The sequence below is a fragment of the Astyanax mexicanus genome, chromosome 12, assembly GCF_023375975.1.
Source record: "Astyanax mexicanus isolate ESR-SI-001 chromosome 12, AstMex3_surface, whole genome shotgun sequence".
In the NCBI taxonomy this organism is placed as follows: Eukaryota; Metazoa; Chordata; class Actinopteri; order Characiformes; family Acestrorhamphidae; genus Astyanax; species Astyanax mexicanus.
Genome location: NC_064419.1, coordinates 7237939 through 7262432, shown reverse-complemented (window position 1 = coordinate 7262432; position 24494 = coordinate 7237939). Strand labels below are relative to the sequence as shown.

Genomic DNA, 24494 nt, shown 5'->3' with positions numbered 1-24494 from the left:
TGTGACTGGTGTGACTGTGCTGGGCTCCAGGACAGGCCAGGAGGAAACAGGCAGGATAAAAGGGGGCGCCATGCGCTCAGGGCGACAGCTGCTGTCCGGAATCCAGTATCTGACCACCACAGTAACAGGGGACGTTTATAGAGAGCGCTGGTGGACACAGGAGCTCGTCCATTTGCCTTTCAGCAGGGAGACAGGGTGCGGACTTTACACCCGCCACAGAGCACTGGGAATCAGGACTGGGAATCAGGACTGGGAATCAGGACTGGGACCACCGAGCTGACCAGCAGACAGTGTGATTTGGGCTCTTATGAGCATCAGGAGGAGGAGGGACTGTTAAAGAGGTTGGAATGGGTTTATGATTTTTTGTGAAGTTGGAAATTTTACAAAAAAAAAAAAAAAAATTGCAAATTATGGTTTGGAATTTTTTTAAATTATTATTATTATTTTTTTATATTCTTTATTTAGCATTTTATCTGAACTGAGCAGGATTTATTAAAATAAAAAAAGACCCTAGGTATACGAAGGCTGCATGCATTAAAATTAAACCTTTAAGAGATTAAGACAAACTTTTAGATAAGTAGATAAATACTGATTTATATATATATATATATTTTTTACCCATGTTACACCTATGTCATGAATTTGTATTATTATACACAACAATATACATGTTACATTACTATATTTTGGATATATGACTAATTCTTAATATAAGGTTAATATAAATTATAAAAATAGTTTGAAATAGAATAAAATAACAAATAACGCTCATGTCAACTTCATGTCAACTCATTTCTTTCCTGATTAAGGACGTGAATAATAATCATAGGCAGATAATGTCCATAAATAGGCAGACAGCATGGCCTGCGTGTATCAGGGGTCTGACTAATCCCAGCCAAACATACTTTCCAATAGGCTTAGATAGCAAAAGTCACAGTGCTGATTACATTAAAAACCAACCCAAAACTAAATAGAGCATCTTTATAATCTTTATTAAATTATTAAGATATTATACGAGAGGTTTGGCTATGTGTGTTTTATTGAAATTAAAGGAGAGACTAAGGAGTACTAACTTGCTTGGTCATCAGACAGCTGTGATTTCTCTACAGGTGGTCTTTGGTCTGTGTCTGTGTAGGCCTATAAATTTGTAAAAATGTATTTCTCCATTAGAGGCTTACCTATGATTGTTGTTTGCTTATAATGGCAATTCTAGTGGTAACACTAAGCAACCCATAGACAGGTGTGCCACTCAGGAACTAAATACAATTACCTAAACCAATTAAAAATGTCTAGAAATAAGTTAAATAAACTTTTATTATTGGATATTAAGCTATACTATGTTTTTGCAGTGTTTTTTTTATATGAATGCAGTGTCTAATTCATCGTAATATCGAGTCGAAAATACAGAGAACATTTGATACCAAAGTTGACCATCGTCCTTTAAACATAACAGAAAAGAATACAGACTCAGAATTGCATGGTATATATAATTATTTATTCCTAACAGTGCTGTAACAGTTATTAGTTCTTTAAATTTTATATAAACGACTAAAAGTGTTTTAAGAGTGAAGAAATAATTAATAAGTTAATAAGTTAACCTAATAAGTTATTTTTTCTATTTTATTCTGATCAAATGAGTGATTAATAATGGACAGATTATGTTCATAAATATGCAGACACCATGGCCTGAATGGTCATTTGGCTCTAGAGGTCAGAAAATGATGCTTGCTCTTACAGCCTACAACAAAGAGTAGTTAATTATAATATATAATCTACAAGTTTACCTAAGGTAGCCTTGTCCTGACTGCACACCGATGGTGAGAGTCAGAAACCCGGGGGAACAGAATATTTTCAAAGGTTTTTTTTTTTTTTTTTTTTTTTATCATTGTTCAGTAACATATTATTATGTTTTTGCCATTTTCAGTTGAATAATTTCAGTTGCGTAACTGAAATTAATGGACAATACTATGATGCTGGCAGTTGTTCTTAATATAGTATCTCAATTTCTTGAAAAATGGACCAATAGAAAAGCTCCAAAATGACTTGGAACAAAATCTTTAAAAATGTTGATATCTTTATACATATATGAATAGTCATTGCAAATAATGCAGTCTGTACACACATTTTTTGTGAAAGAAACAATATTAAAGTTATATATTAAAATGAATAATATTAAATGATAAAATGCTTAATACTTAAAAAAAAAAAAAACTTTATTAACATGAACTTACAACTGTTGGCTTAAAAACACTATTTAGAGAGTTGCTCTAGTCGTAATTATCTCTGTGATGATAACACTGCTGAGTGTTTCAGAGTCACATTTGTTTGCTGGCTTTACTGATACCCAGACAATACACAGATTCTCTGACAGAAGCTCCCAGAATTCTCTAGTGCGATGTGCTGTGTGTGTGCTGACCCCCGCTCAGTCTCGCCGCATAGCTGTCCTCAAAAATAGCCCGGGTCACATGGCCCTCAGACTGGGGGTTAAAATTAGGCCCAGCATATTGTACTGGGATCCATTTGCTGGGGTTGGGGGGCCTCCCCTCCACCCAACTCAACTGCACCTTCATTTAGACCAGTGACTGAACTGGATTCAGTGTGTATAAAATAGAGCTGCGAACATTAGCACTTACGTCACGGTTATTATTGAGTTGTGAGAGAGACTTTTTTGAATATATATTTAGGTCATTATTAGAATACTGTGCTTTTTTTACTCGTTTGATTTGATCATATTTATAAGTCTGCACAGAAATCATATTTTCATCTTTTCCAACATGCATGCGTCCACTCTGTTATGGCAAACTGTCACAGAAAGGATAATTTTAGTAAGAATTGGCATTTAATTGAAACCTGATTGAGCTACAGTTGCAAATGTTGAATTTTTCATTAATACATTTTCTAAAATAGGACTTCAGAAAGTCCTATTCTATTGGCAACACTTCTCTACAGGGTTTAGACAAGCTTTGTTTGTGCATTTTAATTCATTAAAAATGTAAAAAGTGAGAAGAAATGCTACATTAAGTGTTTTATTCATATGCTATTTTTATACAGTTATTTGCTTAAAGAACCATTTGTAGCAAAATATATTCAATCTAATATGTCTTATTTTGAGATGGATATAAGAATATTATTGTATTATGTATTCATTCGTTGACATTTATTAAAGAGTGTATCCTGCTTTTGTTGGAGTAACTGTCTCTACTGTCCAGAGAAGACTCTACTAGATATTGAAGCTATTGATCTACTAGATATTGAAGCACTGCATTGCTGTAAGGATTTGATTGCAATCAGTAAAAAAAGCAGTGCAGAGTCAGTGAGATCAGTATGTTGAATGATGATCATCATCCCATCTTTTCCCCGACCCCCCAACTCATCCCTATAGCCAGCCCGATAGTACTGGATGGCGCTCCATTATTCCAGAAAACACAGTTCCACTGTGCTACTGCTCAATACTAGGGATACTAGTTTACACCCTAAAGCCCACACCTGGCAGTAGGCATGGTGCCAATAGATTCATATTTGTTTATCTGCTCCAGAAATCATATTCTATTGGCAATACTTCTACAGGGTCTTAAAAAGCTGTAGTTGTGTCAAAAAAGCATTTACTCTGTATTTATAGCTTATAAATAAGCTGAAGGGGTTGTAGCTGATTAGCTTTTAGCCTTACCCACACTCACTTGCTTGGGTTTGTCTTTTATGATTCTCACCTGTGAAAAACGGTGTGCTTTCTTATTTGATGTGTGTTGGATTAGCTTCAGGTTGGATTAGCTGAAGAATTCCAGTTTGTTTTTTAATGGGCAGTTGATATGATAATAGTTAAATGTTGGTTAGCTTTAGCCGTTAGCCTAGCGTGAATTCCACTTTTTTTTCTGGCTTTTGCTGATGGTGCTTTCAAGTCATATATAAGAGCACATGAATTCCAAACTTGTATTAATGACTGTATTTATGACTCTTTTGGAGTTGGGGCATGATTAAACAGTTTCAAAAAAATATTGTGTTATTGTGTTATTACCAAACAAGACCAGAAAAATCACGTCTTAGGGAGTTTACACACCTGAAAGTCTGGACTAGAGTATGCATCAAGACTTGTGTCTTTGTCTTTTTTTGATTAGTTCTGGTTTCAGACTGCAATTTAATTAACAGACTAAAGAACTTAACACATCCTGTTTTCATCTGCTACGTGGGCTGCATCTCTCTATGCTCCATATTAATTGGTTTGTAATATGTTATTTATGAGCTTGACGAGTTGTTTTGCTTTTAGGTTTTGTGATGAATTCTAGGTCTCTGTCAGAATCCAACTCCTCTTTGCATACATGTGCATCCCCCCAGCAGAATGTGTACGACATTATCCTCCGATTCCTTTTATTTCTGTTTATTAATAAGGGCTGAAACTTTTGTAACAGTAAATTAATAAATTCCTCTTTTTTTTGGTGGACCAAACTCTGGTCCTTTGGTCTGACTGGTGGTTCACGGCAACTTCACACCAGATATTTTGGTTTGGACCAAACTGATATGTCTAAAAGACCAGACCAAACAAGGTAGGTGTGAAAGCCCCCTTTTTTATTTCTGAGGTGTGAAAATTGTAACTTTAAAGGTGGACTTGAAGGCAGTGTTTGTCACGTCCACGGTATCAATGACACCATATTCTTATGAAGTCATTGCCATAGTTGAGTGTTTCTCCACCTTTAACTAGATCTTTCTCTAGTGGGCAGGGTTTACGTCAGTGTTCTCAAGTCTCACGTTCTCAAGACACACGCACACACATGGTATTTCTCACGCTTGCCAATCCATCGGCTGTACTCTAATGTACTCTCATTGAGCCAGTCAGAATATAGATTGCTCTGTTGTTTGACTAGGCAGACCTAGTCAAAGAGGGTGGAGTTTATTCAGCCAGAATGTCAGGCGCAAAGAAGTGTCAGATTCGAAAGTTCTGAAACACATATCGGTGAATACACACTAGACACACTTGTCTAGTCCCTGTAGAGAAGTACTGTCAATAGAATAGTATAGGTAAGCAGATCAGCATGAAGCCATTGGCACCATGCCTAATGCCAGAGCAGACGTGGGCTGTAGGGGTAAAAAGTCCCCAGTATTGAGCTGTGGAGCAGTGGAACAGTGTTCTCTGGAATGTAAGTGCTCTGTTCGATGAGTTTTGCAGTAGTTCTCTGACCTCGCTTTAGCGCTTACTAATGTTCTTGCCACTGAATGCAATTAAAAATCTTTTTAATACCATCGATTTTTGAAGAAACAAAAAATGAGCCACGCTTTAATGTAACTGAAGGTTTTTGCTCTCTTCTCTTTCCAGGCTTTACCTGACGGATCCAGAAACAGGCCCCATCATCCTGTTTAACAGAACACACAATGACCGACGTGATGAGCATGCCGGGTGTGACGACCCAAGACGAGACAGAGAACATTAGTGACACGGAACACAATGAAAACGATGACACCGAAGACCTCAACGACACAGAGGTCGACAACACAGCAGAGATGGAGACCCAGGAGGCAGAAATTAATGGTGTCCCAAGTTTACTTGAGGAGACCAAATCAACAGAATCAACAGACCAGGCAAAGACAACAGGCAAAGCCAGGAAACGTGAGAGACCTCAGAAGAGCTCGGATGCCAGCATCACAACAGTGGACAACATGAATGATGTGGGCAACCTGGAAGAAGAAGAAGAATCAGAAGAAAAGGATATTGCCAACATGACAGATGTTGCATTTAAGCAAGAGGTAATGTAACATCCATCTGTATACCGTCAGTCACTGACATCTGTCACAAACTATCCTCAGAGGGTTTAAGAGTTTAGAGTCTTAGAGTTTTTTCACAAAAGCGTTTGAAGTTCGGCTAGGTTTTGGTCAAGTGTGAAAGCTGTTGTGGAGTCCAGGAGAGGTCCAGAGTATCAGAGACCAGCAGATCCCTGGTTCTCCTGAAATTGTTGGTCTGCGATTTGCTTCAAGTGGATTTTGAAGTGGTCCATCTGCTGCAGATGTGGATGTTATCAGCTTGTGAGTTCAGGTAATGACAGCACGGTGATAAACGCTCATAATCTCATGATTGCCTGCATGGAGAAAAATCTTCTCATAATACCAGAACAGGTACCAGAACAGGTGGTCCAACTGCTGGTTTGCTCCTGCAAAGTGAAATGCTGATTGTCTCAAAGGCTCTGTTCCTCACATCTTGAGTGTTTTTGTATTCAAGTAAAATGATAAAAAAGCAGCATGACATTTTGCAATTGATCCACAGTTTAAGTGGAGTTATTGTGTGTGAAAACAAACCAGCGATAATTTGCTCTTCCCCTAACTTAGCTGTAAAACTGTCCTGGTTGTGGACAGTGTGAAAACATCCAATATAAACTGGACCCTGGTTCACTTGACATGGACTGGGACAACCCTTTATGGGTTTTGCACTAAATGGTCCTTTTGTCTGCACCATGGTTCATGGCACTTTTTCCGTCTGTTATGAAAATTCACAAGGTCCAAACCAATAAGGTTTAGAAGAAACTTAGCACATTTAGAAGAACCCATTCTGAAAGACAGGAATCCTTTAGGTACCTTAATTCAAATGGATAATTTGAAGAAAAAAAAAAATTATTCTGGGTAACCCAGGGGTTCTGCCAAGAACTGTGCATTTGTATACACTAACCTCTCTTTACAAGATGGTTCATTAAGAAACCAAAACAGGTTCTTTTATGAAACTTCTATGAAAAAAACTTTTCCTAAAAAAGTTAAGACAAAAGTAAAAACAATTGACTGTCTTTTTTGTTTTCTTTATTATTTTATTTGCAAAGAAACTTCTGAAATCCAATAAACCGGTACAAAGGAGCTATGTTCCAAAAACGGACAAAGGGGACGTCAAGAGCAAGTTTGAGGCCATGCAGAAGGTCAGAGAGGAGAGGAACCGTGCAAGAACCAATGAAGAGCAGAAGAAACGCAAGGAGCAGTACGTCAAAGAGAGAGAGAGGATCCGCAAAAAACAAATCGTCAGTACCTACACTCCCAAAATGACCATACACACACACACTCACACACTACACTGCATGTTTGTGGTCACCCCTTCCAATGAAAGCATTTTTCAGCTACTTTAATTGCACCAATTGCTGGCCCAGATATGCCAGTGCACACACACAGATTGCAAGTCCCTTTATAGGACTCTAACAAAACCTAATAAACGTCAATAATAAAAAATTATGTTAAAGGATGTTCCCATATGTTTCCATATATGGACATATATCTCTGTTTACATCCTATAAAATTGAATAGAATACATCCTTAAAAATGAATGAATGGACAAAAAGCAGTGTTCCATAATATGGGACATTTGCTAATTTGCCAACTTCTCCAGTTTTGAAATATAAGGGTGCCCACACACTAGACAATGCAAGGACAGATTAGTAAATGCATGCCATGCAGATCATATCTAAGGGTAAGGTGTGTACATAGATGGAGCAGGGGTGTAGTTTGTATAGTTTAAAAACCAGCAGGAAACAATATATTACTTTAGGGTTTGCTTTGTGCAACACTTACTTAACAAACCAGAAGTCACACTCTGCCAAACTACCACACAACATGATAAGTCTTCATATTCTATTAATCTGGCACTGTACAGAGGAAAATATCAAATTGCTTCAATCATCCCGGATTTTTGGCCATCGCCTGTTTGTACCTGCTCATCCCTGTTTCAATTGGATGGCGTACCTCTATGTCAAAAACCATTGCAGCAAAAGTTCAAATGGTTTGAACATATTTTCTTTCTCGATTGAATGTTTTTGACATCTGTCCATGACGCATTGTCAAAACTATTATCTATTGTGTGCCTGTGTTTCTGATAATCAGTCTATCTTTAGTTTGTAGGCACCCAAAATAACAGTATTGCAAATGTATGGCTTGGAATACAGTGTTATAGTCTGCTAACAGTAGGGATGAAATCACAAAAACCTTTACAGGGCATCCAACAATAAGGACAGCGAGAGCTTCTTTTTTACAGTATACAGAATCATAGTAGCTCACAGAAAGCTGAAAGCTTGAAAGCTCCAATTCCCCATATTGATCTATTAGTTTACTGACTAATGTAACTATAGACAGGGTACTGGCCCACTGACTACTCTGGGTGGTCCATTATAACAAGTTAGAGGTGTCAAACACACTCTCACCCCCCACTGAATACATGGCCAGGGCTGTGTTAGTCAAGGCAGGGTTAAAAAAACAAAAAGTGAAACGCCCTGCAGGCAAAGGCCCGGTCTTTTATGCTGGTCAGCCACACCAGAGCCTCCTGATCCCCGGCAGTGTCACAGAGGGATGGTCCAATCAGTATCCCCGCTGTAGGTCATATGCGCCTGCTCTTACTGGGATTAAAAGCTGACGGGCTGGCTGGGAGCAGCGTGGTTTCGGTGGTGGTGTCCGTGCAAAGCAGATGATCCCAGATAAAACCCTTCTAACCTCGCAACGACTTGGTGTCTGATCCTCCGCAGATAAAAGAACTCCTCGCCTCCAGCGATGAGGAGGACGTGAAGCCGGCCAAGACTGAGAAATCGTACGTCCCCAAGATTACAGGTGGGTCAGATAGAGAGAGATAAAAGAGAAAGAGAGAGAGAGAGAGAAAACCAGGCCAGGCTTTGGTACTTTGGCAAAACCACCAGTACCACCTTCTTAATCCTGTTACCGGTGCCAACTGTCCTGTTTTCTGTGGCATCTGCAGGAAGTGTGAAGGGGAAGTTTGCCGTGATGGAGAAACAGAGGCAGGAGGAGCAGAGAAAGAGGACAGAGGAGGAGAGGAAGAAGCGTCTTGCACAGGAGACCCTGGAGAAGGCCAAGATTCAGAAGGAGCTGGCCAAGAAGGCTGAGGAGGTAAGTCAGTTTGCTGGTCCCAATGATTCCATGGTCTTTATTATCTGAGGGTCTAAATGATCTGATCTGAGTAAGTCATATTCAGGAGTAGTAAAAGCTCTTGAAAGCACTGAAAGTCTGAGAAATCTGGTGTAATGTAGGCTAAGTGTAATCATTCAGCTAATCCTCAGATACTACATAGGGGAGTTATTTAAAGTACCGCTCCAGAGCTACACCATATGTGCTGGGTTGAAACAGAAACCTGGAATGGAACAGAATGGAATAGATTGGCAATTCCAGGGAACATGCTCAGGGCAATGCATCTTTGGATCTTTGTGCTATGTGTTTTCTTTTGAGAGAACTTTTTATACCATTAGGTGTCATTCCAGTTTGTGCACCTATGTTTTAAACCAATTAACACATTTTCACCAAAAATAAGTTATGAATAGTGATGAGTTTTCTTACTTTAGCTGGAACCAAAAATTATTTTTTTGAGCACAATCTATGATGACATTCCTGTGTGTAGCAAGCTGTTGAGAAAGGTTAAAACAACAATAATACAACAACGCCCTTTACTGATGACGTGTCCTTGGCTCTGATAAAACTGGTGCAAATGCTGACCCATTTCCTGGACGCACTAAGAATCCAGAACACCAGTTAAAGACCTATAGTTACATTGGGCAATAAGAAAGATGTGAAACAATCTATGAGAACACTTTAATTACTCCAGTGTTTGCTTTGTGCCCAGAACTGGTTGCATTAACCCTGCATGCTATCTTGTTAACATTGAATCACACCCAGAAGAGTAGAAAGATTAACCCCTTCAGTGCAGGCCTGACATTGTTATGTAACGAGAGTTTAGTTGTATCTAGTCAACAGCATGCTGCCACATGTTTATAGCTGTCCAGGTAGTTCAGTACACTATATTATGATTTAGTCATTGGGGACCAAATCTGTTTTAATAAGTGTAGGTCTGTTGGTTAAATGGCTAGCAAGCCAAAATAAGCAGTTATGGGTCTGTCAAAATCCAGGGTTTGGCATTTGCAAGATAAGCTATCATTGAGCTAACAACAATCAGAGGTGATAACAATGGCTAGCATGCTTGCTAGCATGCTCACTAGCATATGCATTGTTTACTTGCCCTCCCTAAATGAACTAAACATTGTAAAATGTCCACTGACATGACTAGAAATATATATAAATCCGCAGAAATGTCTACACTTATTCATAGCAAAATCCTGAAGTGTATTTTCAGGAAAGCCAATGAGTAACATTGAAAAATTGCTTAGTTTGAGGTAATGCACAACTGCATGTAAAACTGTATACCATCTTTGGCACAACACAGGAAGAGGCTGAACAGAGGCGGGATTCGAAAATTCCACATATACAGCAATTTTATTTTAGTCTGACTAATGTAAGATGCATTTGACTCCCTCATACCTGTTGCTTATTTAAGTTGAATGAATTACATTGAGTCACATTGCTGCCAATCAAATATCGGATTTCATTACCACATATTAAAGTGGCCCAAAACAGAATGTCAAATATCAGATTCAGTGTGTTTAATACATATGACCAAAATGCTTGGATTTGGGCAACGTAGCCTAAGACACAGTTCTTGAGTTGGGACAGTATATCAAATATAGGTTATATATTATCTTACTACCCAGCATTTCCTCCTGTTTAACCTTGCTATGCTGACATTTGTCTCTAAGAGTCCTTAAACGTCCGCAAAATCACCAGCTGTAGTTCTGGCACTCTGGAATAGTATTTCTGTGCAATGCTTGAAATAACTATGATGCCATTCAAATGCTGCTCATCCAGGAGTCTCCAATGGGGGTCTAGGCTCACAGCATTGTTGGCTAAAGCTACGTTTGGTTTACAGCCAATATTAACACATTAGTTTAGAATGTGGAAACGCAAGTATGGAAGTGTAAGACTGAGTTGTGATAAATTAAAAGAGCAGAAAGAGACTGGATTGGGTCTTTGTTTGCTAACAAAGTACTGATTGATAGGCCTGTGTGGCGGTTTTAAAATACTATATTATATGTAAGAATATGTATATTTATCTATATTTTAAATGATTACTTTAAAACCCTTTACAAATGTCTTTAAAACCTGAATGGCCCTGATTGGTCAGCTCTCTCTAGCATCTGCCTGGGTGTTAACAGTAACGCAGCAGCCTACTCACTGTCTAGCCCTGAATCTACAGGCAGTAAAACTGGAAAGTGTGAAAAACATGTGACTGGCAACTGTTTCCCCACACCCACTAAAGTGGGCTGCAGCCCCTGAGCCACTTTTCCGACTGAATTAGCTGCTGCTATCTCGGACTAGCCCAGTGTGAAACGAGGCAGCTGAGCCAACGGAATCAGCCTTTCCTGTCAGGCCTTATCTACAGCCTGTCTGTGTCTATCAGCCTGTCTGTGTCTATCAGAGCGAGAGAGTGTCACAGTTAAACCACAACCAACATGATTTAGTTTGGATTATTTAAAAAGATGTGTGAAAGTCTGTGGATCTGAAAGTGTCCTTAAAAACTTAAATAATATATAATTTATTTTTGTAATCAAGTTTTTATTGAAGGTTTTGTAGACAACAGATGTAACAAACAGATTGTAACACAAAGCTGACAATGTTTTTTTATCTCTTTTAAATCCCATCCCACCCTAAATAATATATTACATTAAATAAACACATAATTAATTGTTTTACTATTTTGTCATAGTACAATTTGTAATAGTTACTAAATAACACATGCATAGCTGAATAGTGAATAGCACATGCAAAATCATCCATAGTGGATGATGGATAATTCATAGTGGATATGGAATCATTTAGAGTGTAGATACTCTATAACGTATAGTAGACACTACATAAATTATAGTAGATACTGAATAATGCAAAGTGTAAAACTTTTTTTAGATACTGTATAATTCATAGTAGATACTAAATCAGTTAGAATAGATGCTGAAACATCTAAAGTAGATACTAAACATATAGTGAATACTAAATAATTCATAGTGAACTAAATACTGTATAATTCATAGTGCATACGAAATCAGATAAAACAGATACTGAAACATTTATAGCAGATACTGATTCCCTTATTTATAGAGAATGCTAAATAATGTGTAAAAGATGTTAAACAATTAATCTACGATTGTTGATACTGAATCATTAATTCTGGATACTAAATAAATTATAATAAATAATAGAAAATTCATAGTGAATAATAAATATTTCATTTTCAAAACTGAATGATTCATAATTATTTTATTATATTACTGTTATATACTGAAATTTACAGTGTCACTGTGATCGTATAACAACAGTAATTTGTGTTTGAATTTCCCTCAGGAAGGGGACGACAGCCTGCTGGTCAGAGTGGTGCCAGCCAAACCTCAGAAGCAGCCCGGCAAGATCAGGCTGAACTTTGAGGATATAGAGAAGAGTCGAGAGGAGGAGTTGAAGAAGAGAACTGAGGAGGAGAAGAAAAAGAGATATGATGAGAACCGACGGTCTTTCCGAGAGGCCAAGCGTCGTTCTGTCGCCATGAACCAGGTCAGTGATTGGCTCAGATATTCTTTTATAAACTGTTTAATAACACCTACTGGACCGGCATTTACATTTACTTTCTGGACATAATACAACTACAAATATTACCTACAGTTGAGGGAATTATAACATCATAATAAATGAGCACACTCCAATCTAAATCCAAATGCTAATTGGATATGCATACACCAATGTTGTGAAATGAACTCATGCCAATAAAAATGGCTGGTAAATTTAATGAACCACTTTTTAGATATCAGCACCTTCTGTTATTGTGAATTCTGTAATCTTTTATTCTTTTACACTGTACATTTATCCACACTTTGGTTCCTCTCCATCATAACTGCAGTTCTCTCAGAGTTAACATCAGTTTCATAGACTATTACTGAAACATGTGGGAGACAAAATAGGCTAAATGTTTAGTAAATAATTTATAATAGCTCTTCTCTCTGCACTTCCCTACAACACTACTGCTGTCTTATCCACATGTTTTGTATATAATCACTTCCATGTAATTATTATACTATATTTAAGAATAATTTGCCAGATCCCCATAATGTCAAAAACTGACAAAAATTATATATGACAGTATTGTTTATTATATTATATTTTGTCAAATATATTAGTACAGAGTAGAAGGTTCCCAACAATTGACACGTTTACTTTTGTAAATTAGTTGAATATGTAGTACATTTCTGTATATTTAGTCAATTAGAGACTTTCTTCTTGCTGTAGAAGCTGTATATTACAGCGTAGTATTGTAAATCTGCAAAACATCGTGGTCTGTGAATCACAGTGAGTCTTCTTTTTCAGCAGATTAAACAAGAATCAGTCTTTGCTAATTCTACAATTTCCATTGTAAGACATCTTTTATCCTCCATAACTGTATACAACAGAAACTACAGCAGATTAGATGATCTGTAGCTGAAATGTACACAGAAAGTCTGTCAGTCTTCATTAGCTTAGCAGATGTATGCTAGTATGCTAGTGCTCGTTTACCTCAGCGTGCTAATGCTAAGCTAACCTTCTTTGCTCATATCCTTTAAGTGGTAAACAGCCAGTCTGTGTCTGTAGTAACTGATACTGAGTGTAAAAAGTGTAACGTTAAAGGGTTAAAAGTTTTATTTCCTTCAGTTTTTTAAAGTAGAGCAGAATAACAAAAGTCAACTTACTTTTTTTCCCCCTGTGCTAACGTTACTACTTCACGCCATTCTGTGGTACTACACTGCTAGCTAGCTACATAAGTAACTAGCTTATATTGCTAACACTAGCTACAGTGCACTACAGAAAACATATTATTACCAAAAAAAAAAAAAAAAACAGTTTGTACATGTGGTGTAGGAAAACCAGTCCTGGATAAACGTGTGTATGTGTGTGTGTGTGTGTGCTTGGTTAGTATTATATGGCTATCATCCTAGCAAGCTACGTAAGTTAGTGTACTGGCAAGCTAACGCTAGCTAGATCCATTTTTCTTTTCATTTCATTTTTCTTTGCCAGCTACAATAAATAAAAAGTGTCTTCATTTTACATGATATATAATTATTCACAGTTTATAATGTTAAAATGAATGTAGTAATGCCTTCTAGGATAAATATAAAGTAAATATATTCTCTGATAAAATACAGCAGCCTACTAATCTGAAAATAATAACAGTAGAGTGCTTATTACTGTAATAATAATATAATATTTGATATGTATACTATATTACTACAGACAGGCAGCTTGCTTGCATATTGCTTTCAGTAAGTTACTATAGCTATATTTCACAATGTTTTTTTTTTTTTTTGTAGTGTATTTTCTTACCAAAAGCATTTCAGTGCATTCATATCCTGACATTTGGTACAAAGGACAAATAATCATTGATTTAAAAACGAAATAATCATATTTAACCTTAAAAGTTACATTTAAAGTAACTTGCCGTACGTTTTTTTTTTATGTGCAAAATTATGTCCAGATTTATTTTGCAGGATCCAGGTTATTGCACTGTGTTTTTAATCACATAATGTTTGTGTGTGTTTACCATTTTAATCTTTATTTTCAAATGTAATTTCCATGTAATTTTATGCTTATACAGGATGAGGACACCCCCTCGAGAGAGAAGGAGCATGTGACCCCGGGAAAGCTGCGTCTGACGTTTGAGGAGCAGGAAAAGGAGCGTCAGGAGCAGCAGAGGAAGCAGGCTGAGGAGGAGGCCAAGAGGAGGCTGCAGGAGGAGAGGAAAGCCTTTGAGGAAGCCAAGCTGGGGATGGTATGTCTGTTTACTTTCTGGAAAATAACTAACTAATAACAATAAATAAATAAATTGGGTTTTTATGACACTTAAGGGTTATGAAGCTATCTGTTGATCGGCTGTAAGATATATTATATGTTTATCATAATTGTGATATTAGTTTTCACACTATACACATCAAAAAAGCTGTAATAACACTGTGAGTACCAGCAAATTGCATTACTTGCATGCAGCAACAACCGAGAAAGCTATTTACACTGCAGAGGTGACACAACAAGGCTGGAGGCAAAGTGAGGCAAAGTTAGACCAGGGTAAAGGAATGTAGAGTGAGGTAGACCGAGGCAGGGTGAGGTAGGGTAAGGTGGAGGGAGGTGGAGTTCAACAGTGAACCTCACACCAAACTACTTCTGTTTTGTTTGTGGAATGCATGTTGGAGATGTTAACACTGCTATAACAACAGGCTCACATTTGTCCCTGATGTGATAAAATTTGTATCTGCTTTAAATGTGTCTCAGACTACTAACTAAAGTGGTTTGATGAGTGTTATTTTATCTTTTTAGGTTTTTGATGCTTAGTGTAAATAGTGATCCTTGTGTGAAGAGGGCCTTAAATGGGGTAGAGGAGAAATAAAGTATAAAGAATTAAAAATACTCCAACAAAAATGCTAAAAAGAAAAAAATATTGCTACCCAATGGTTTTGTCCAACACTTTTTAAGTTAAACCTTTTTTTTCAATTTGTAACACGAAAGTATTGTTATACCTGTACTGTATTATCAGGTCTGAAATATGATGAATTAGAAAATGTAACAAACATCGAGACATTGTGGTTGTGCAGGCTCAGGACGATGAGGACGGAGATTCAGCAGAGAACGAGAGGGAGGAGGTCCGACCAGGAAAACTGAAGCTCAGCTTTGAGGAACTGGAGCGACAGAGACTGGAGGAGGAACACAAACGAGTGGAGGAAGAGAGGAAGAGACGCATCCTGGAGGAGAGGAAGGCCTTTGCTGAAGCTAGAAAGAGCATGGTCAGTTCATATATGCTCTTTTTGTTACTTTGACTTAAAAAATATATATTTAATACAGTACAAAATAGATGTACATTGATCAGCCATAACATTATAACCACTGACTGGAAAATATAAATAACATTGATGATCTGGTTCTGCCTAAGTCTGCTGCCTCTACCTTACATTACATTTTTAACACAGTAAAAATCATATTATATGATAATAATATTATAAGTAAATGCAGCTCAAAGTGCTTTAAAAGGAGGTAATGCATTTGAAAAACTGCCAATATAAAATAAAACAAAATTCAGGAAAAACATAAGACACAATAGAAAAAAATAAATAATAAAAATATTAAAATGAAAATAATATAGAACTATAATTTAAACCTCTAAAAGGATCTCATAAAACAAACAAGGTACAAAATACAAAAGGTTGTAGCTGTAAAGTTTTGAAATAAGATACAATATAAACTTTTTATATTTCTGTTTTGTCTGCTCTCAGATTTTAGACGAAGATGACGATGCCCTGCTGGCCATGATGAGTGCAGAGGCCGGTGCAACACCAGGGAAGCTGACCATCAGCTTTGAGGAGCTGGAGAGAATGAGACGTGAAGAAGAGCAGAAGAAGAAAGAGGAAGAGGCCAAGCGTCGCCTGGAGGAGGAGAAGAGGCTGTTCGCAGAGGCTCGAAAGAACATGGTACAGTAAAACCGTGCATGTGGATCATACATGTGGCGTCTGCTTGATTCAGGCCTGCCAGTGCTAATCTGAAGCAGTTTCTATTAGCTGTATTTTACTGTATTAACAGTAAAACAGCTTCATACAATGCTTTATATGTGCATTTAACTTAGCATAATGGGTTTTAATGATTTGTCAGTTTATCAGGTACACCTATGGCATTGGTGAACCTGGGAGGGCATAGTTCTGTCACCACTAATAACAAGCAATATGTCATAGCGAATGAGTATAACATTAAACTAAGAATCTAGTCACAATCATAACTTGATCATAAATCATCTGTTACATGTGTTACTGCATGGTGAATGCATGCTCTGCTTCATAACGCTCCATCTGAGCACACAGGTTTATAGATAACACCATTATCACCATCATAATTTACTGTTTTAACACTGTAAGAAGACTCCTAATGCAAAAGACTGTACATGTGTGCTCAAATGGCATTCCTGCAATGCTTCTCTGTTTTGCTTTTTCAAATTGTGTCTTCAAAGAGCCCATCCCAGGATCAGGATAATAAGGCAGCGTATGGAGAAGGAGAAGTAAGGCACTTTTTTAAATGAACATTTAATGTAATACTGTGTAAATGTGACGCAAATGACCAGTGAGCTCAGGATACATACATTTGTATTGTATGGCTATTATATGACCTAATTACTTTCCATTTACTAACAAACGCTACAGCTCCTTTCTTTCTTTACATTTAGTTACAAGCATTTTAATCAAGTGCCAGTTAAAGCAACCTGTTTTTATGATTTAAAATATGTCACAAATTCTTTCACAAACACTCAAATGCAACATAGAGGAATACCTGACTGGAAGCGCCGGTCTGAAATGTATTTAGTTTGAATGTTCGATGCTGAAAGACTCAAAATTCTCCTTTTCCTCACAATTTTTTAATGCAGGCATTAGTCAGTGCAGCTGCAGTTTTGCTTTCAAATGATGGAAAACAACTTAAACCTCAACCTCACCTTTATATTTGACAAACTTTACTGAGTTTTGCTTTCTTAACAATCCGCCACACTCACATTTTTTTTGCAGAGAGTGGCAATTTAGGGACACTAGGAAAACACCAGACAAAATTAGTAATTAATAAATCTATTAAACTTTGTCAAAATGTGACCTTGTCATGTCCAACGAAGGGTAAACTACAAAGATATGTACACATGTATGTACACATCATGTGGTCATATATTCATTCCAAATTTTTTGGTATTTTTCCTACAGCCCCTAAAGTGCTGTTTAGTGCATACTGCAGCATTGTGCCCCATTAAAATATAATTATTTAAATGTAAGTTTAGTAAAAATTAGCTGATGTTATTTATCGTCACATTTAACAACACTCACTCACTCACTCACTTACTCATTCTCAACTGCTTAATCCGTTTCGGGTCGCGGGTGAGCCAGAGCCAATTCCAGAAGACAGAATACACCCTGGAAAGGCAGAGGATCCATCGCTGTGACGTATCAATACTACAATAATAATAATAATAATAATAATGTACTGTTTTGCCTGCAGGCCCTGGATGAGGATGAAGATGGTCTGGTGAGGAGTGAGTCACAAGAAGCAATGCATCCTGGAAAACTGGAGGTCAACTTTGAGGAGATGATGAAGATGAAGGAGGAAGAGGAGAGGAAGAGGAAGCAGGAGGCACGACGCAAAAAAATGGAGATGGAGAAGAAGCAGTTTGAGCAGCTGCGTCAGGAGATGGGAGAGGTATGATTCAGACAGTAACTCACTCTAAAGCATAAAAAGCACATATATTATAGAAATAGACAGAAAAACATGATAAAAGCCAAAGTAATATTGTCTGTTAATATTTCCATCTCAATTGAAATGTTTAGTAGAATTTGTAGAAAATAACAACATCCAAGTGCAGTAAAACAAGCATTGGATCAGGAGCCTCACCAATAGGAAACAAAAATGGAGGGCATGATAAAAATTATAAACAAAATGTATTCTTATGTAGAATGTTTTCAGATGATACAAAAATGATCCATCCTTTTAAGCGCAAAGCTTGGTGGAGACTTTGATGGAGACTTTCTGTTATGACTTTTCTCAACATCTGAAAAATAAAGGTCCATGTTTGTAATATATATTTTTTAACTAAATATCTCTTTTGCTTTCCATTAGAATTATGAGTGGTTCTTCTCTCTATTGCATTGCACGAAGAACCCTTTGTAACATCAATAAGTTTGATTGTATGGACGTTGCCCAATCCATGTTCTGCCTACTGTATGTCCTGTCTACTGTATGCTTCAGGAGGAGATCAACGAGACCACGGAGGTGGTAAGCACAGAGTATGAGGAGCTGACTAAGCTGAAGAGAACTGGATCCATCCAGGCCAAGAACCTAAAGGTGAAGTTTGAGAAGATCAAGCAGCTCACTGATGAGGAGATCCAGAAGAAGATCGAGGAGGAGCGGGCGAGGAGGAAAGCTATAGATGACGAAATCAAGGAAAGAGAGGCCGAGCGCTGCTTAGAGGTAGGAGCCAGCGGGGTTTCTAGATTACTGTCGAAATAAGAACCAATAATCTGGCATCTGAGACAGAAATCTTTCAAAACTAAAAAAAAAAAAAGCAGAAAAGCAGGTCGTCTCATGTTAGATCGTATTAGTTTTCGTGGATTGGCACAAAAAAAAGGCATGGTTGGAGATATGGATATGGTTTTATGCCCTACAGGACGAGGACGAGGACAAAAAGAGTCCCGTTAAAGTGGAGGACGCTCCGTTTAGACAGAAAGTGGACATGCGCGCACGGTTCGAGCAGATGGCCAAAGCTCGGGAGGAAGAGGAGAGGAGGAGGATCGAGGAGCAGAAGATGCAGAGGATGCAGTTCGAGCAGCAGGAGATCGACGCCGCTCTCCAAAAAGTAAACCTCTCGTGGGCTACTTTGTTTAAGAGCTAATCTCAGGCGGACTCCGCGGGACACTGCTGTGAATGCATGCCGCTGTTAATGCATGACAGAGCTGCATGGCGTGTGCCTCTTATTTGCTTTGCCCGTTTTGTTTGCCCTGAGTCGGTCCGAAATGTGAAACGCTTTGTCGTGTGTCTTGTCAGAAAAGGGATGATGATGAAGAGGAAGAGGGGAGCATCATCAACGGCTCGGCGGCCTACGAGGACGAGGAAGACCAAGGCAGGTCGGGCGCCCCGTGGTTCAAGAAGCCCCTGAAGAACCAGTCGGTGGTGGACGCCGAGCCTGTCCGGTTCACGGTGAAGATCACAGGCGAGCCCAAGCCTGAGGTCACCTGGTGGTTCGAGGGCGAGATGCTGCAGGACTGTGAGGACTATCAGTACATAGAGCGGGGCGAGACCTACTGCCTCTACCTGCCCGAGACCTTCCCTGAGGACGAGGGCGAGTACATGTGCAAGGCGGTAAACAGCCGGGGCACGGCCGCCAGCACCTGCATCCTCACCATCGAAAGTAAGCCGCCGCAGCGCCCCACTAACCCGCCGCATGCCAGGCCCGATATCAGGGGGTCTGTGAGTGTGGCAGTGGCCCACCTACTATGTTTGTATGCCCTACTAATAAAAAACATTTTTAAATTAAAGGGGAATTCTTTAAAAATTACAGACTTTCTTCATATTTCAGTGCTTGGTTTAGGTGTTAGCAGAGTCATTAAGCCTTTTTAATGCATGGCAAGACAAAGTCAGGGTTCACACATGCAGCTTGTCCAGGTAGTATCTGTATATGGATTGCTGGGTATGTGTAAAAGGGGCTTTAGTGAGGTTTAGCACGGAGTCAATATGGTGTAAAGTGGTGGTGAATGGAATCAGATTGATTATCCGACACTCTAAAAGCTCCTTTCAAAACATTATTACACCTAGTGGTGATAAATAGACTGCCGGAGGCCTGACAGTCTGTTTTATAGAGTTCTGACACATATAAAACACCAGTCAAAAGTTTGGACACAAAATCCTATGAAGGAACACATATGCAGTTAGGTCTCTAGAATTCCTACAAGAGAATAATGCCAAGAGTGGGCAAAGTCAGGAATCAAAAGAAAAGGCACTACTTTGAAGAATGTAAAGTATAAAACATATTTTGGCTTGTTGGATACATTTTTGTTTACTTCATAATTGCATATGCGTTCGTTTATAGCTTTGATGACTTTAATATTAATGTAGAAAGTAGAACATAATAATAATTACGAATAAAACATTAAATAAGAAGTGGTGTGTCCAAACTTTTGACTGGTGTTGTATTTTATGAAATCCTTTCATGATGAAAGGTGTTCCCTATTGTTTTCAACCATTATATACTGTACCACTAATTTCCCATCTTGCCATCTTTATTATTACATATCTCAGAAGACTTGTGTTGTATGACTTGTGGGTTCATATAGTAAATAAAACGACTTTCCAATTACCACCATCTTTTGTAAAGCAACCATAAACACCAATCCACCACTCTGAATGACTTTGTACATCTCAATCACTGAAATATGTAGAATTGTGTACTAAATAAATGGAATTCCTCTTTAATCACTATGGGTTGGATTTACATACATGGATTAAGCCTAGTTGTAGCATGTTTTGTATTTTTCTTTTAATAGAAAATGCTGTGTAGTCCAAGACTAGGTATAATCCCTGTATGGGGAATCTGCTCCTATAGGTTCTGAAAAGGGAATCTACTATTTAGTCAATTTTGCACTTGTGCATTTGTGGACACCTGCTCTTATTTATTCAGATTTTCTACATCAGGGGTTACAGTTCAATTCCAGTTTAGAAACCTGCTGTCCTTCACACCTATACACCTAATAAACCCTTTTTAAACAGTTTAAGATGTGGTGTAATGGAGCAGGACAATGGGTCCTCACAAGCAGAACCCCACCCAAACCCGTCCCCCCCAGTAGGCGATGTCTCCCAGTTAAAAAAAACACTAGTACAATGTTAATTAAAAAGCACTGACCAGAAACAAAATGTGCTGTGGATTTTTGTGAAGTTGCTGAAGTATCAGAACTAATCATGCAACATCAGAACATGACCTCACTGACGCTCACACTATTGGTGGGCAGGATGCAATCAAATACTACGCACAGCAAATGCTCCATCCTCTAGTGTACAGCCTCCCCAGTAGAGTATAGGCTGTTACTGCAGTAAGGGGAAGGAAATTTTATATTATAATACACTTGCCTTGTAAGATATACTACAGGAACAGGTGTCCACTTTTTTTTTCCTTTTAGATGATTTTGTTTTAATGGGTGTGCTGCCTACTACTTGCCCCCCTGATCTTTTTAAAGGGTGTTTTCACACCAGCACTATTTAGTCTGGTTAAAACTTAGATATCATTCGTTTGTGATGAAAATGTGATTCGACCTCGACCTAACCGTGATCTGACCCAACTAATTAAATATACTTTATGCATTTATCTTGTGTTTGAGAGGAATGGCTGTTCAGGTGCAGTTTAAACTGATTTATTAACTAGATGATTACTATAGATATTAACTAATACCATCTCTGCTGCTGCTTCATGCTAACTGCACTCCGGAACTAAGAAACCTCTTCCTGTATTTACTTTAAATAACCCTGCCCCAGATGAGGTCTAACCAATCAGTGGAGACAATGTGCTCACATGCTTTGTTGTGATGCATTTTGTTGCACTTGAGGTTGTTTGTCTTGACTCGTTAATTGATTTGGATCAGAGAAAAAACAACTACAGGTGTGAAAGCATCCTAAGTGGCTTTGGATGTCCTACTCCTGATTGGGTTAGTGGTGGCGCTGGGCCTGCTGCATGCCTGCATCTCTACACCTGCTACTAACAGCAACCGGACTGCATGGCCTTCATCATTGTTTCTCTGCCTCCGGCTCATCAAGCTCTCTCTCTCTCCTTCTCTCTCTCTTTGTCTCTCCATCTCTCTTTTTTCCAGCTGAGGACTACTGACGCGCTCCTTTCCCCTTCCGGAACTTTCCCTCGTCTTTTCCTGGTTTTCCTTTTGTAATAAGTTCATATTTCACGGTAGGGCCAAAACAAAAGAACCTGCGGAGGGAGCGAGCTGTGTTTTTTCACCATTCCTCCCGAGGACATACACTCGACGACGAAGTGCAAACCGCTGTTTACATACGAAACCTGCACTCACTGTCCGTAACTCTACATTTGATGTGTCTGGGATGAATTTGTGCCAAAGCAAACACACACTGATCCCAACAGCTGTTACACACACATACTGCAAATGCATTTTAATTTAAATAAATTAATTATTATCATAATGATTTAGTCTTTTTTAATGTTTTAACATCACAGCAGGATCTTCCATATCCATGAATAGCGTGAGCAAGAAGAAGAGTTCTCTCAAAAATCAAACCATTCAATCAAATTAAGGGTATTTATTCACACTCATTTCAAGACCTAACCAATAATTGTTCTGAATATGTTATGAATGATTCAATACCTGATCAGAAATTACAATACCTTATTGAGTATTTGGTCTGAACATAGTATAACATTTTCAGTAATTGTTCTGATTGTTCTAAAAATGCTAAGAAACATTTAGTTATAGTTCAGATAGTACTATAAATATTTAATTTCTTATAATCTATTATAAGTGAAGAATTATGACTTTTTTATAGGCTCATTTAGGCACCATCATATAATAAGGGAGGATCCTAATTTCTTAGTAAATGATAGATAAAGCCAAAAAGGTTCTCTGTAGTACTGAATATGTTTATTGTTGTTGTATATTCCAAATAAAACCATCTACAATCGGTTTTCCACCAATGGGAAAAGCATCATGGGTCAGCATATAACTTTTGCCTTTACCAGAGAACCTTTGAAGAACCCTAGCGTATTCGATTTGGTGCTATATGGTCTATGTAGAACTTAATGTACAATATTTTTTTTCACCAGAAAATGAGTGTCCAAGCATCCTATTTCTTGAATCTCTTGGTTCTGTAGAATCAATCCCATTGCTAATGAACCTTTGGAGAACTTTTTTGTTTGATTTCTGACCGAACTTATCTTTGTTAAAGGTGCAGGAGCTGCATTTCAGTTTAGTACAACTCAGTTTATTACAATGAATTTTCTGAATTTGTTGTTCACGTTTTTCTGATCCCCAAGTTTGTATGTTGAAGCGATGAGAATTGTGAGTAGTTTTCTGAGTCTGAGGTTTGCATAAAAGTGTTTTTAGGGTAGGTGAAATATTTGTGATATGTAAACTTATAATAAAACAAATAAAAACTTAAGGGTTGTGTTGTTTATTTATTGTTTTGTACCCATTGTTCTTTCCAATTTTGCTTCGATTGATCAAAGCCATTAAACCCATCCATCCAGTAGGACAAGGACCAGACTACGCCTCCTCTGATACATGCTCTGATACATCCGCTGAGGAAAGTGCTCGACCTCCAGCTCTGATACATCAGCTAACAAACACCTGTGCTGGCCAGCAGTATTATAGGTGTGATGCGGTGAGAGAGCACCACCTACTGTTCCCACCCAGAGAGAACATAGTCCATTGTGTGAAAGGTGCTGTGAATCATGGTCTGGATCCAAGAAATGAAATGTGGTCCAGATCAACAGAAGCATGATCTGGTTTGTCCTTATTCTGAAAACACTTTTCCAGATAAGATTTTCAGACTAATTACAAAAAACTAAGGCAGGATCATCATCACACTTTAAACAATAGAAGAAGAAAAAGAAGCACTGTTTTGCTGAAATTCCACTCCCCTTGTTACATTAGTACAATATGGGTACAACAGTTTATGCTGGTGATTCCTGTATCTACTGTAACTGTAGATTAATTTATTTATAAACAGAAATAAAATGAATCGGCTATGTGATACGACTGCACTTGAAAGGCAGAAAGGCAGAATTTGACACGAGAGCTGAAAAACCTGCAACTAATTGGCTAATCAGTGTTAAGTACAGTGAGACTTCGCCAACTTAGGTGATGATGACAGAAATGGTAAAGTATTTTAGTGCGCTCCATCATTTAAATGAAGAGAGATACCCAAACTAACTAAACTACATGAACAGTATACAATGTCAGAAATACATCAACATTGGTCTGGACTTTAAAACACACTTTCAAGAGTAAAAATGGCATTTTTCACCTTAATATTGCTTAAGGATTGGAGCCATTTTGACAAGGCCCAAAATGAGATGTGTAATATTAAAGGTCTTGTGGAATTTTAATGTTAAATAATGGATT

The 24494-nt window shown here is 38.0% G+C and overlaps 1 protein-coding gene across 2 annotated transcripts; it reads left to right on the top strand.

Moving 5' to 3' along the window:
* The first annotated feature begins 12 nt into the window (after positions 1-12).
* On the top strand, positions 13-23529 carry nexn (nexilin (F actin binding protein)). 2 transcript variants are annotated; one of them, XM_007234793.4, is made up of 15 exons: positions 13-341; positions 5306-5733; positions 6792-6983; positions 8472-8553; positions 8699-8847; positions 12181-12384; positions 14453-14626; positions 15444-15632; positions 16119-16313; positions 16844-16891; positions 17869-18066; positions 18613-18834; positions 19031-19219; positions 19408-19771; positions 22218-23529. In XM_007234793.4, exons 2-15 carry the CDS (start codon positions 5362-5364, stop codon positions 22229-22231), a joined length of 2592 nt encoding a protein of 863 aa, XP_007234855.3. In that variant the 5' UTR covers positions 13-341; positions 5306-5361; the 3' UTR covers positions 22232-23529. The 2 variants fall into 2 exon arrangements, with proteins under 2 accessions (XP_007234855.3, XP_007234856.3); XM_007234794.4 differs by lacking the exon at positions 16844-16891.
* The last annotated feature ends 965 nt before the right edge of the window (positions 23530-24494 follow it).